At 32.5% G+C, this 15,196-nt stretch overlaps 1 protein-coding gene across 3 annotated transcripts in view; it reads right to left on the bottom strand.

Moving 5' to 3' along the window:
• MINDY3 (MINDY lysine 48 deubiquitinase 3) overlaps positions 1-15,196 on the bottom strand; it is a 102,657-nt gene that overhangs the window by 79,411 nt on the left and 8,050 nt on the right. The window contains exons 2-8 of one of the 3 annotated variants that reach the window (XM_053922217.2): positions 14,662-14,741; positions 10,448-10,508; positions 8,598-8,774; positions 5,380-5,431; positions 4,435-4,549; positions 1,550-1,623; positions 603-682 (exon numbers count right to left, since the gene is read on the bottom strand). In XM_053922217.2, coding sequence (XP_053778192.1) covers positions 603-682; positions 1,550-1,623; positions 4,435-4,549; positions 5,380-5,431; positions 8,598-8,774; positions 10,448-10,508; positions 14,662-14,741 — 639 coding nt within the window. Of the gene's footprint in view, positions 1-602; positions 683-1,549; positions 1,624-4,434; positions 4,550-5,379; positions 5,458-8,597; positions 8,775-10,447; positions 10,509-14,661; positions 14,742-15,196 lie in introns of those variants that run through there. The other 2 variants (XM_053922218.1, XM_053922219.1) reach the window with 2 other exon arrangements.

Here is a 15,196-nt window from a genome sequence, read left to right as displayed (position 1 = left end):
TACTTGTAGTTCTCCTCAATTTTAAGCAAAATACAGTATTCCAGATTTGTAGATACTATTGTATAAAAATGTACTAGGTTTATATAAAGAGGTCTATATTTTACTTTTTCTAAAGAAGACAGCCCTACAATCTCAATTTTATACTACAGAAAATTAAAGGCTTGAGAAGTTGAGTAACCTGGGATTTGAGCCCAAGTTTGACTCCAAAAAATATGTTCTACATGTTATAGTGCCTTCAAAACTGTAAAGAATCTTACTATTATAAGGCACGTATCATTTTTTAAACTTTTTAAAACATTTTTATTGATTTTAGAGACAGAGGGACAGAGGAAGGGAGGGGGGAGAAAGAGAGAGATCAATTTGTTGTTCCACCTATGCATGCCTTCATCGGTAGATTCTTGTGTGTGCCCTGACCAGAGATAGAACCTACAACCTTAGTGTATCAGGATGATGCTCCAACCAACTGAACTACCTGGCCAGAGCTAAAGCACTTATCTTAACCTCCAAGTAATGCAAGCCATTAAACAGATGTCCAACAACCAACTACATTCTAGTGACCTATTAATCACAAAAGAGAGAAACACACACAAAAATATACTTACTCATTCCTGAGCATTCTCTATCACCATCCCATACATTAGAAACAGCATGTCCCGTCAACAGGAGGTTAATCAAACTTTGGCTATTAATAAAAATTAAGAAGCAATTAAAATATGAATAAACTTATTTCTCAAATAAAAAATTATTCCTATGGTAAGGCATGAAGCAACGACTCTTTAAATTATGTTGTTTAAGAAACAAAGTTTAAAAACAATTTTACATTTTTCATTTTATGCATTCGACAACATTGTTAACTGTATCACTACATGAATCACCACAAAGGTGCCTATTGTTCTATATTTTCACATAAATTTAACAACTTTACCCAACATACTGCATTTAAATGAATAAAAAAAAAGATAAACTGATAATTTACTTAATATTTATAATCATCTTTTAAAATACATATATGTTATTATTTTGTGTTTGATGGAACATATGTGACCTCTGAGACAGAAAGTTCTAAAGAGAAGTACTTAATTTTTTTAGAGTTAGTTATCACTGTTTTATCAATTTTAATTGAAATAGCTAAAAAAAAAATACTTGAGAAGGTGTTTCATACAGAAAAATAAGAAACAAAACTTTTTACCCAAACAGGAAAGCATTTATAAATAGCTAAAGATATACTTATTTCTACTCAAAATGAATAAATTTCATTTATTAAAGTTTCATAAATGGAATATCAAGTGCAAGTTGTTACAATACTCCCGTGCCATTTTGAAACAAAATATTTGCTACAACAAATGCACTGCATACATAAACCTAAAGTGGAAACTAACATTTTGTACTTAAGGTAAACAATGCATAAAGCACAACACTGCTCAAATTCGCAGACTTAATGCTGTCAACACTGACAAGCAAAATTTTCTAACTATGCAGTACTTTATTCTAAGTCAAGTTCTTAAAAATTAGAGTTCATCTGAGGAAATAATAAATTTTAGCTAATTACCTGCCATGTCCATACACAGGATCTATCAAAGGTTCAGTTGAATCTTCAATTTCATTTTTTATGTTTTCAATGCCCTAAAAAACCCAAATATTCTTGGCTTACTTCAAAAACTAGAAATGAAAACCACAGTAGTTTAAAAATTGAACAGTTCATACTACAGATTAATAAAACACAGTTATTTAACTAATTTTTCTCCCAAAGAATTAACCAGATTTGAATCAGGGGGGCATTTGAGATGGTAATGGTAGTTTCCCCAAGAATATCTTTTTATTTCCTTTCATGGGTTCTATATAAAGAATAAAGGTAATAGATCTTATGTTGGTTAATAGGTAGAGAGAGAGGGAGAATGTTTAAACTTTAAGAGGAAAAAGAGAAAATTATTTAATCCAAAAGTTAGTATTTATTTAACCTTAGGCTAAATTAAATTCAAAACTAATAAACCTGCTAATATACCTGATATAAGGCATCTGATATATTTTCCTAGGTCATTTAAAAGCATGTTGGTACTAAGTATGTACACACATAAGTGTTGATAGAGATAATAAATTTAAAATCCAAAAGATATAACTGACACACAAGAAAATGGAAGGTTTGCTTCTGATTGCGTATTCTCACAAATACTGGTAATTTAAATGTGTACTAACGAAAATATAAAGTAAGAGAGCCAGGAAGCTTCTTATTTTCTTGAAAACAATTTTCTGATATTTTTCAATCCCCAAAAGGGCATCCAAATCCCAAAAGGTCTAGATACTGGATCACTACAAGGCGGCCTGGGCATCTTCACTTGATCAGCTCCAGAACAACAAAGACAATCTGCCATTCGTTGTGCTACTCGTTTACCTTTAACCATTGGTCCTATCAGATTACAGCCTACTTCTAGGGATTCAAGAGACAATTAACCAATAATCAAAATATTTAATGACTGTGTAAGTGCATGTAGGAGGACAAAACAAGTATGAGATCCTGCACCTGCCTTCCTTGTAAACAACACTAGGAAGCAGGCTCTGATAAAGCCAAAATGAACAACAGGAGCAAGTGACATAACCACTGGGGAGGGAAGGGCCATCATATCAGAGACAGGCTCAAGGAAGAACAACTAACATGATGGTTTATTGGCTGTAAAGGACAAGAGACAGAGGAGGTATCACAAGTCTGCGCATAAAAGAACTGCTGAATAATGAATAGTTAAGATGAAGGTATAAGAAGCCAGTTGTCTTAGTTAGACACCACTGTCATTCACTGCTTCTAACCAACTACAAAATACTTTTGGTTCTTTCACTTAAACATCCTCCTAAGTGTTTTTAAATTTCTAAATTTAAAACATGCTTCTAAATATGCGCCTTTCCTTTTCCATTTCCACAGTCACTGCCCTAGCTTAGGTTCATCTATTTCAAAAACCACTTTTCCAGTTTCCCTGAACCTACACGTATATTCTACACACCAACTCCCTCCACACAACTCTTATCCCAATTTATGGAATCTTTTATTAAAGACGTCTTGCTACTCCCTTGTTGGAAATTCTTGTTGTGTTCTAATTTTGGCCACATGAAATCTAAACTATTTTTCCATAATATACGAAGACCTTCATATTCTAAACCTTATTTATATAACTGCTCAGTCTCATCTCCCACAGCTGCCTTTCTGGTGTATTATGCCGCAGTAGTACGGAGCTGCTTACGGGTCCCCAGACACATGTTACACCCCCACCTGATTGCACCTTTACACTTGCTATTCCCACTGCTTGGGAAAATCTTCCCAGAGCTCTTCTGTCTATAAACCTTTTCCTCATCTAGATAAGGCCTCCATTGACTCCACCAAATCATCGTAGGCACACCTCTACTTTTTTCCCTTCATGCTTTGTCCACGCAACACAGACACACACACACTGCCACAATGGAAGTAATTAATGTGTCAGTTGCTGTTTACAACACCGAAGAGGAATCATTCAACATGCGTGTATCCCACATTATAAGTCCAGCACTTAATAGAGAAATACTCAGTAAACATTTGTCCCATGAAAGAAGTTTGATTTTAGACATGGTGAATCCAGTAGGATAACTGAGACTAACAGGCTACTACAGATATGAGACTGGGGCTGTACATACTGTATTTAAACACAAAAAGGTAAACTGAGAGGATAAAGTACCCATAAAAGAAGCAGAGTACAGAATCTAGGGACTGAAATTTTTGGAATATGAAAGCTAGTAGAGAAGAGAAAGCACCAGGAGATAACAGGTAAAGGTGGAAAGAAAGATATAAACAAAAAAGTGATTATGGGACATCACAGAAAGAGAACATTGTACAATGATTTATTAGCTAAGTTAAGAAAGGGAGTAGAGGTTAGAAAGAGCTTCCAGCAGGGGTTCAGGTGTCAATTGCCAGACATTCCTAAGAGCAAAGAAACTAAAATTCAGAACTAAGAACTCAGAAACTAAGAACTGAGTGCATTTCATGATTAGCACATTACTGATCACCTTTGCAGTCCAGAAGGCCATGAGTGAAAGTGAGTTTCAAAGTAGTTAACTAACAAGTGAGTGATGAGGAAAGAGAATTATTATCAGCATAAGAAATTTTTATTTATTTTTAGACAGAGGGGAAGGGAGGGAGAAAGAGAGGGAGAGAAACATCAATGTGTGGTTGCCTCTCACATGTCCCCTGTTGAGGACCTGGCCCGCAACCCAGGCATGTGCCCTGACTGGGAATCCAACCAGCAACCCGTTGGTTAGCAGGCTGGTGCTCAATCCACTGAGCCAACCAGCCAGGGACTGCATAAAAGATTTTTATTCTGAGATTTAGAAACAGCACCAAGAATAATTTTCCTCATAGGAGGAAAAAATATACTAAAGTCAAACTAATAAAAGCCAGCAGAAGCATCTTAAACAAACCTTTGTCAGTAACACAGAATACAGAAAAAGCAATACTCCAAATTTGTTTCCCCACATTGAATACTGGTCCAAGACAGCATCTTTTAATTCGGATAAACTTCTGAATGATCTTTTTCTGGAGGGTGAAAAGAATTAAGTATTAGTACCATCCTGAGGCATACTACATCCATAAATGGGAAAATGCTTAACTGTCTTATACATCAAAATGTATACATACAAATAGGAGACTTTTGCAAGTGTCTCAAATTTTCAAATACAAGTTTAGCCTTTAAGAGCAAAAGCTATTGCTGACAACTGTCCCTGTATATAACACACCCCATTAAGGCAGAATGCCTACTTGGTAAGGAATCTCTTTAGCTCTTAGGTGCACTGTCTGGCATCGATAAATTCTTCAATAATTATACCGATATTTAAGGAATAAAGTTGCCCTCTTCTGAGACGAGTTTAAGAACAAACAAAACTTGAATTTTGTACCTTTGTGACTTCTTTTAAAAGAAATTGAAGTTATATTTCAAATCAAATGCCACTATACTGCTATCACTATAGCTATCCTTACTGTCTATTTTATTATAAAATGTTTAAAAGCTCTAATGAAAACATGGCACTTTTAATGAAAATTACAGAAAGCATATTTTGGCAAATGATAAATAATAATTCAAATATTTATTCTACTAGAAACCTTTACACTCAGGACAGAGAAACATTAGGCTAAAATTATTTTTTTATTATAATGATGAAAAAGCTTTTAATGTTATAAAAAGTGTATTTTGATAGTTAATTTAGGAATCCAAATAATTTAAGTACACATTTACAAATTATTTTTTTAATCTGAACACAAATTAATTCTCAGGCATATAAATCTAAGTACCTTTCCCCAGTATGAACAGACTTAAAATGGCAATGTGTCCACAAGGTAAGTATTTTAAATGTTCCAATGTTACTTACTGAATTAATGCATGAAATCGCTCAAAGCCAAGCTCTTCGACAGCCAAGGCAGCTATACATAAAAGACACTTTTCAGCACTACACATGGCAAATAAATGACACAAGATACACACAGCAGGCTGTAAATATTTCAAGCAATCAAAATTTTCTCTCTTTCCTTACTTCCTTAAAATTCTGTTTGTTTTCAACTTCTTAATATAAATTTGTATTTCAACATCTTAGTTACCATGATTATAACTACATGGATATAATTCTAAGAGTGTAGAAGGACAGTTAAATAATAAACACTTCTTTTTAATTCAGTTATGCTAGGAAAAGTTTACAAAATGAGAAATTATTAGCAATCATAGTGCCACATCATTGTAATGTGTCCTGCACTTTTAAATAATCTTTCAATCCACAGATCCAAGTAAAATCACAAAACTAATCTTCCTTTATATAATATAAAATCTTTAGGTTTAATGCTTAATTATTAAACAAATATATATTAAAAGGCATAGCACTCAAACTATACAGGTTCAACGACAGCTTTAAGTTTGTTTCCTCATTAATTCGTACAATTATTGAGAAGTTTTCAATAACTTATTTAGATTATGTGTATTAATGCAGTACAATTATAAATTTAAAAAATCCAATGAAAGTAAATCAAAGAAAGCACTTAAATCAAAGGTAATCTTTAGCACTTTTCCAAGTGCCAGGCCCCTTTCCTCACTCAATCTGCGTCACAGCCCTGTTGGTCCTCATTTCCCAGAGGAGGCAGCGGGCGCTCAGAGGAGAACCCTCCCAAGTGCCCGCAGCAGTCAACAGCAGAGCTGAGACTGCAACCCAGAGAGTCTTGGCTCCGCACAGATAAAGTCGAATCAAAATGCCAACTCTAGTTTATCAAAATGAACAATTTCTTATGTGTACATATATTTATAAAGCAGATCTTAGTACTTAATTCTCACTATGGAAATTGATTCAGTAAGAATTCAAAATTTAAAAATTTAGATTTACAATTTAAAAGGTCACAATACGCTAGCCTTTCAAAGTCTAGTTTTAATTTGCAAATGTTTCAAATTACTTTTTAAAATCTTGAAATTTCCAATGGCTTAAATAATTTTTTCATTTGTGTGGGAAACAAACTGAAATTGAACCTGAGTATTCACTACTGCAAACAAGTGTGCGTTACCAAAAGCCAAACTATACACACCACACAAGCCAATGAAATTGATGTTTTTACAGAATGTAATATTGATGATGGGGAAAATATCACATTTAAAATTTCAGAAAAAAATAAAAATTCTATCTAACCTTTTCCAAACTGTACTACCCTTTCTGTGCCCGATTATCTAAATAATTTTACTGGGCACACACTACAAAAGTTGACATAAAGATAGTAACTTTAGAGAAAGAAGGCAAGCAAAATAAAAAGCTAAGCAGGCAGGATGGTGAAAAAGTACAAAACAAGAAAAAGAACACAGCTGGGAATAAAGGAAAGAATAGGTAAAGTAGATTGTTACATGGAATAAAATTTTAATGTAAGTTCATTATATTTGTCAACATCTAAGGGTAAATTCTCAAATTTTCAGTTAACAACACTTTTTCAAACTTATATGATTATTTAAAAAAACCCAAATTTTAAATCTGGTTTTATTCATGTCCACTATTAAAATGAGGCAAAGTAACTTGGAAAATTACTAAAATATGTTTTTCGAAGGGGAATTCACTATAGTAAGCCCACCTAAGGTAGTTATTGACGTCCCTGTGTTAACATATTATAAGGCTATTTAACATATCACTATGGAATGTACAGCATAATCCATAGTAAGCACACAGTATATACTAAGATACCGGTAACAAAATTTTACAGAAAAGATCTTACTATTTTCTTATATTTCAATATAGAGACTGGCTTTAAGTTTTGAATTAGTTCTATTATTCCTGTCAAAATTTTGATAACCTTAATGAAACTCTTAAATATGCTTACATGCAACCCAGTAAAACTGGAAAATATTCAAAACCAATCTGAATGCCATTTTGACTATCATCCTTGTGAATATATTCCACTCATTTCCTTCAACTGTATTATCAACTCTAAAAATATGTTAATTTTTTTTTTTTAAGTTTATGTTGAAAGGCCTGAGAAAGAAACACCACTGAAGAGTTAGGGTTAAAAATTCTCCCTGCGGACGCACTGACACGAGAATGCGCTGCTGTGACGGCAGCAGGACAAAGAGCAAACACCGGCACCGCAGACACACTCCAGCTGCAGGGGGCAACAGTGCGTCGCAGACAGTCCCACAGGGAAAGCAAGCTGTGTACCACAAACAATCAGAATTTCCTTTCTGGAAGTCCGCTAATTTCTTTAATAACAATTTCCATAGATGATAGTTAATAGAATGCATTATAGGTAAAATAAGTCACGTATTCAATACAAGCACGTGGAAGTACCAATTCCCAAAAGCCACCTACAAGCAAGGTAGTTCCTGAAAAGAAAAACAGAACAGCAACTCATTTTATCCAGCTTCTGTACCACTAGTTCATTCGGGCAGTTTTTAGGCCAGTTACATAAGATTTTCAAAGGCTGAAGACCACAGGATATATGATTTTCATAAGAAAAGTAATTATTTTATTTCTTTTAAAGAGAAACCTCCAAAGTCTGAAAACTTAAATAAATGCAAAATTAAAATTCATAATTAAAATTACTTAAAAATAATTCATATACAGTAACAAAAGCCAAAAAGTTTAGGAGGAAAGAAAACACATGTAGTGAAAAAAAAAATCTTTGCTCTATGAAGCAACTAACAATATTTTAAGAAATTTTCTAATGTCAAAAAAAAATTCCTTTTTTCCCCAATACCAAAGTAAACAATTATGGCATTTGAAATTAAAGTATATAGAAATATGTTCTTTAAACTTTCTAAATGAGAGTTCAAAAGCTCACAAGAGAATGTCTTCAAGCAGGTTAACTAGAACATTTTTTTAAGTTTAAAGGACAGTTTGCTTTCTAAACTTTGCTTAAGTTTGCTTTCTAAAAATGAAAGCAAAAATAAATAAATGCAATATTCTCTAATTAGAATAATCAAAAGGGAAATGAAAAATACTAAGGCTCATGAATTAAGCTTAGGCTAAAAAGATATGTTATGAACATTTTAATCCTTACTTCTTCAAAATTTTCAATAGTTTTATTAAAACAAAGGTATAAGAAATTACTTTAGGAAAAAAATGTATCTTACAAGAAGAATGTTCCACCTGGCAACTGGACTCTGCAGGACTCCCAGAAATACTAGCAGTTTCCTCAGTTGTCTTTCCTTTCAACCACGAAACCAAGCAGTATGATCCAGAGTTGTCACAACAGGCACTTTCTAAAATATCACATAAGGTGTGACAGAGGAGTTCCTTCCGCTCTTCCTCTAAAATAAGCAAAGTATAAGTTATAATGGTTTTCTTTGCGAAAAAAACAAAAATAATCCAGGCATGAATACAAATCCTAATGTGTTAATTTAATGATGAAAATCAAGCATTTTAAGTGGGGGGAAAATCCACAACTGATCTTAAATTATATTTTGGAAAATAATGTACATAAGAGTTACAATGTCACCATTACTAAATAATTCCATTAATGAGAAAAAGAATCCTAAAAAATGCAGAACTAAACATTAGGAGAAAAAAATGTTACCTGATATTGATGGCCTCTTTCTTAGCTGCAATTGAAGCATTTAAGCCATGAGGTTGCCTTTACTGTAGAAGCAGGTACTATGTAAGGGCCTGTTGAGACCTCTATATTCTCCCCATTTCTGAATTAGTCTAATGTCTTTGATCTCCCTGTCCCACAGGGTAAGAATAATGAGATAACATACCCTCAGCACATGCAATAATACCACAACTCATTACATTAGCAGGGGCCACTGTCGTTACGACTCGTGACACAGACGCTATTGACACTGTATTGCTGTAATTTGATCTGTAGATATTTATTTTAAAAAGCACAAATGCTCAGTTTCTTTCTGAATCTTAGCCACCTTCCTCTTTTCAGGGAGTATTACTCTCTGAAAGCAGTATTGCTTTCTAAAACTTTCAAAAGGGATAAGATGTATATACATCCTATGTAAAATTTTATGCTATAGGGAGGTTTCCACCTCTCCTAACATATTTAATGTTCTTTAAAGGCAGAAACTGTGCCATTCACTTTATAACCTTCACAGCACGTATGACAATGCAATATAAATTTTTTATCAATGTGAATATATTTCTGTGCAAGAAATCTTATTAAAAATTCATGTTAATAGTATCTCATGAATAGTCTCTTCGCTACTAAAATTTATTTTGCATTCCCACTATTAACGAATAAAAAATACAAGGCAATAACATTTTAACTCTTGCATTCAAGATCACTAGAAGATTCTATGTGCATGGTTTGGAAGCTGTTTTGCCCTAATACACTAACTGGGATTATAATATATCCTACCTCCTTCTAGAAGTTATTGTGAGGTCCACATGAAATTATGTAAGTGAAGTAAAAATCTTTGTAAACTGTCAAGTGGAATGCAAATATTTTTATTATCAGGTAGTACCATACAGTTCTCTGACCTAATTATATTGCAGAAGCTATGACAGCTTCATTTGCAATTTAGTTCAGGTTTGTAATATTATTTGCATTGTGCAAGACATTGTACTAGAAGATGCAGAAATACAAAAATAACTCAAGAGTTCTTGCTCAAAGCTAAATAAGACAAAAACAAACACACAGAAATGACTATTCCTTATGGTATGCTTTAACAGTTTAGGGAAATGTACACTGTTTAAGCAAGAGGCCAAAGCTTTTTCCCTTAGTTATATTGTTATATTATCCTATCTTATACATCTTAGGAAACTAAATTTGGAAATATATGTATTTTAAAACTTGGAGTCACTGTCCATGAATCTTTCTAAACTATGAAAAAAATAAACCTCAGGAAAAAATACCCCATTAATAGTTTACATTTTAAGATAGATAATCTTACCTAAACTATTACCAATAAATTCTGCACACGTCATCTGTAAAATAGAAGCTGGAGTACAAGTTTATGAAAGACAGCTATCATACCTGGGCAATCCCTCCAGGAAGACTTCTCAGAAGAAAACAGGAGCTTCTTCAAAAGGAATGCCTTTATACAATTAAAGCAATAATTATTAGCATATATTCTAAACATATATCACTTTTATGTCAAAATAGAAAAAAACTAATTTGTACCTCCTATATAATTTTTTGAATAGGCCTATAAAAATTTCAAATGGCTCCCCGTCACATTAATAGTAACTGGGCATAATTATGTATTCAGAATATACTATTATAAACTTAATTCTACATCCATAAAATTCTTCTTCTTTCATAATACACAATTCCTGGTAAATAGAAGAACTGACTCAAAATAAGACACACAACTGGAAAATTGAAGAAACATAATGTGAAGGCCCTACAGAATAGGAACAAGTCTACATTTCTCTTTGATTTCTTGAGGGAAAAGAAATCTAAATACAAAATCTAAGAAGTCAGAGCTCTATTAGCTCTGATTTGTGTAAAATAATACCACTGCAAGAGTCATTATTATAAGAAGCTTCTAACTTCCTCGTTTAACTCACAGATGTAAGGTTTAAAAGAAAAAACAAACTGATTTCTACCCTTTTCTTTAAATTAGCCAACTATGCTCCATTGGTGATTCAATGCAAAGCAGTTCAGTGTAATACAGTGTTTCCTTCTCAAAGTACATTTCGAGGGCTATCTGTAACCTAGTCTTATTTAAAATGCAGATTCTTATGCTCCGTCTATTGTCTCTGAATCTCCAGGGGGCAGATTCAAGAAAAAGAGGTTACTATGGTGACTCCTATTCATATGTGTTTGAAAGCAGTAGTATACCAATAAGAGGACTGCTTTGAGTCAGACAGATGTAGGTTTAAATCCTAGTTCCACTACTCTACTAGTTAAAAATAGTAATAGCACAAACTTCAAAAGGTAGCAGTGAAGACTATATGAGATAATCTATGTAATGCACTCAGCACAGTACCTGGCACCTAATTTTAACAAAAAACTAAATATTACATACTTTCATAGAAATAAAATCTACAAATTCTATAATCAAGTGCTTCTGATTTTTACCCAAAATGACAATAACCATAAAATTAAATAGTACAACTACATTATAAAATTTTGGAAAAGTGAGGTGGGACACCCATTATTTCACCACTAATACAACTACTTAGCACTTTGATATACTTATTTCTAGTCTTTCTTTCATAACTTTTGTAAATTTTATTACAAGTGAGAAGCATAATGGGTATGTGATTATTTTCCATTTTAATGTTTTCCTACAGAATTCATAATTATAATTCTTAATCACTAAATTTCTATCAAGCTATCAATATTTATTTAAACATTATTTCATATTTAAACTACATTACTGTATATTAGGTTGTTTGCAATTTTTTTACTATACTATACTATAAATATAAAAGCTACATCTTGAATGTAACATTTCTCATATTAAAGATTATTTCTTTAGGAAAGATTCACAGAAGTACATCTAATGCAGATCAAAAAATCTGTATTATCATAGTTCCAAGTATAATGTAAAATTCCTCCCAAAAAATCAAATTACAAATTTGTACTGCATAGATATGCATGAGTATGTCAAAATCACCCTACTTTATATACCCTGGCAATTATTTTCACATAGTTAATAATATTCTAATAACTATGTGTGCTGTCAGTGGGTGTGAGATTTATCAGGATGATCACCTGGTAAGTCATTTAATGTCTAGTCACTGGGTTGTACACCTGAAACTGATAATAATAACTTATGAAAACTGTAATTGAAAAATAAAAATGATTTTTTTAAAAAAGATTAGAAAGAGTAAGCAGTGTAGTCTAGTTACAGTTTTATTTGTACTTTCTTGGATTCCTATTGAGTTTGCACACCTTGATTCTTTAGCTGTCCAGCACCAATCCACCTGTTATGATTGCATATAAATGCTCATTTCACCGCTGTGGTCTTAGTGTTTTATACCAACTTGTGTAAGTTCTTTGTACAAAAAAGACAATATCCATTTATTGTTAATATTCACTGAAAATATTTTTCTGTGCTTGGAACTCATCCTTTCTCTTAGACAGTTGACAAAACATTGTTTTTGGTTTTTCTGTAGCTGAGTATTATACCAAGAATTATATATGGTATATGGCACTAGATGATCTAAATTCATTTTCCCCTCAAATTGTCAGCCAATCATATCAGTGACATTTAGTATATTTCATTTTATTCTACCAGATTTATTTTGTTAATCTAATCTTTATTGTATTTTTTTCCATTACCTTTTAGCACCACCAATATGTATAGTTCCTTCTTTATCATAGCATCTGATAAATTCTTGGTAAACTGTTATATGTAATGTGGTCTACTACTATATCATCAACTAGTTCCATAGTATGACTATTCTTCTAGCAACAGTGCCATGTTTTAATTTTTATAATTAAAAAAATTTTAATATCTAGACTTGCTCCTTTCCCTTCATTACTCTTAATGATTTACTTTGACTTTTACTTGAAATTGTAACAGAAACAAAATGGCTCTATGATTGAAAAGATTTATGTGACTATGAAGCTAAATTACTAGCTCAAAGATATATCAGGATTTTGACCCCTACAATTATCCCTTGTTACACAGCACCCCCACCTGCAAAAATAACTACCATTCTGGAATCTTATAAAACACAAAACTCCTGCAGCATACCTTGCATTTAACTACATTATAGACTTACAATAAAGACCTGAGGTACTATTAACAGCCCAAGAGGGGGCAGTGTTAATATAACCTAATTTGCAAATGAGAAGGGCAAGGAATATTCAAATTCAGATAATAATATTCCTACTAGCAACCAAAATCTGCCTCAGTTATTAAAAAAATAGCTCTAATAACTAATCTATAGTTAAATTTTATTCTTTATATTCAGTAACTCCCAAGCAAAGTTCAAGCATTCATTTTGAAATTTTTTAAATAATCTCACTAATACAAAAAAATACATATGTCAACTCTTTAAAGAAATAAAATAAGGACCTACAAAGAATATATTTTGTAATCAGCCATGAAGGGAGATTTATTTCCTCCTTCAGAAAAATACATATTTAATTTAATTATGTAAGTGTACAAATATAAGTTTTGAGAGAGAAATTTACTTTACAGCCAACAGTTCAGGAATTCATTCTTTATGCCCAATGAATAATAAATATAACATTAAATATGTATTTTCAAAACCTGCTGATTAAAACATAAACAATAAACTTAACTTCTTTTATAACAGTTCTGAAGTTACATTGTTATTCAGGTATAAGTGTAACAGTAAACTGAAAATTCAATTTTTTGTTTTAACAATGTAACAGTTTATAACAAATCAGCCTTAGAAATTCAAACAATGTAACACATCAAGATTCAAAATCAAATACATATATTCAGATTAACCCTCTTTTATGGCATTAATAAAATAAAAGATAAAGACAAAAATAATTTTTCATTTTGGGAATTCTGTTTGAAATCAGTTGCAACTGATTTTATTTTAAAGGCCAAAGCTGTAGCCTAAAATAGCATAAAACCTGCCAACTTATTTTAAAAATTTATAAAGTTTTAGGCCATGAAAATATTAACTCCTATTCAACTTTTTAGTAAGATCATTCTTATAGAGATCAAATGAAAATAGTACCATTGCTACAATTTATTTATCCGTAGTATAAAATGCTGGTACTCAACAGGATCATTGTATGAGAAAGATGACATGATCATTAATTCCTCACTTCCTGAAAATCAGGGAACACTTACTTTGTTTTCTTGAAAATAGAGTCAAAAGGCTATTGCTGTGCAATCTACTCATGTTCTGAATTCACCGTTCTTTACTTTATTGAATTTACTGGGGTGACACTGGTTAGTACAATTATACAGGTTTCGGGTGTACAATTCTGTAACACATGATCTGCATATTGCATCGTGTGTTCACCACCCCAAGTCAAGTCTCCTTCTATCACCGCTTTTCCCTCTTATACCCTCTTTCACCTCCCCGCAACCCCCTTCCCCTCTGGTAATCACCATACTGTTGTCTGTGTCTCTGCTGATTCACTTTTATTTTGAATATCAACAGCAATTTACTTGAACAAAAGTTAAGAGTTAACTGATCAAGCTTCATGATTACAGAGTACGTGTATATATTAGAAAACAAAAAGTATAGCATGAGACGTCTGAACATGTCCCACTAAGGAGTTGGTAAAGTAATCTATGTTACCTGAACAGGTGCAATAACAGCACAGGGGCCGCCTTCAAACTGTTCTAATGCAGATCCCTCTGATTCACTAAACACAAACCCTAAAAATGAAAGCAAGTAGCAAAGATTAAAAATGTAATTCAAGCAGCAGCCAAAAGAATTTTTAATGTACTTTGCTTAGAGAAAGATCACTTATCACAGCAGCGCAGTATCTTTCAGTCAGGAGCAGTGGTAACTTCTAAGGGGATCAAGAAAACCTTGAAAAAAGATACGGAACCAATTCTCACCCACAAAATGTACATAACACATACGTATGTACGTATGTGCATATCAGTTTGTACCCAGTGACCCCTCTAAGTGGACTGGGGGATAAAGTATGGAAAAGGACACCAAATCTGAGTTTTATATAGTTTAATTTACTTGAAGGAAGACTAGACAGTCTACTGAATTCAAAAAAAAAATTTAGGACCCTTTCCATATAGTATATGTATTTTTTGCCCCAATCTTTGTGTCACATTCTATAAGCTAGAAATTAAATCATCACACATAACAGTGA

This window comes from Desmodus rotundus, chromosome 4 (genome assembly GCF_022682495.2).
Source record: "Desmodus rotundus isolate HL8 chromosome 4, HLdesRot8A.1, whole genome shotgun sequence".
Classification (NCBI taxonomy): Eukaryota; Metazoa; Chordata; class Mammalia; order Chiroptera; family Phyllostomidae; genus Desmodus; species Desmodus rotundus.
The sequence above is the reverse complement of the archived record's forward strand: the minus strand, read 5'-3'. Positions and strand labels throughout refer to the sequence as shown.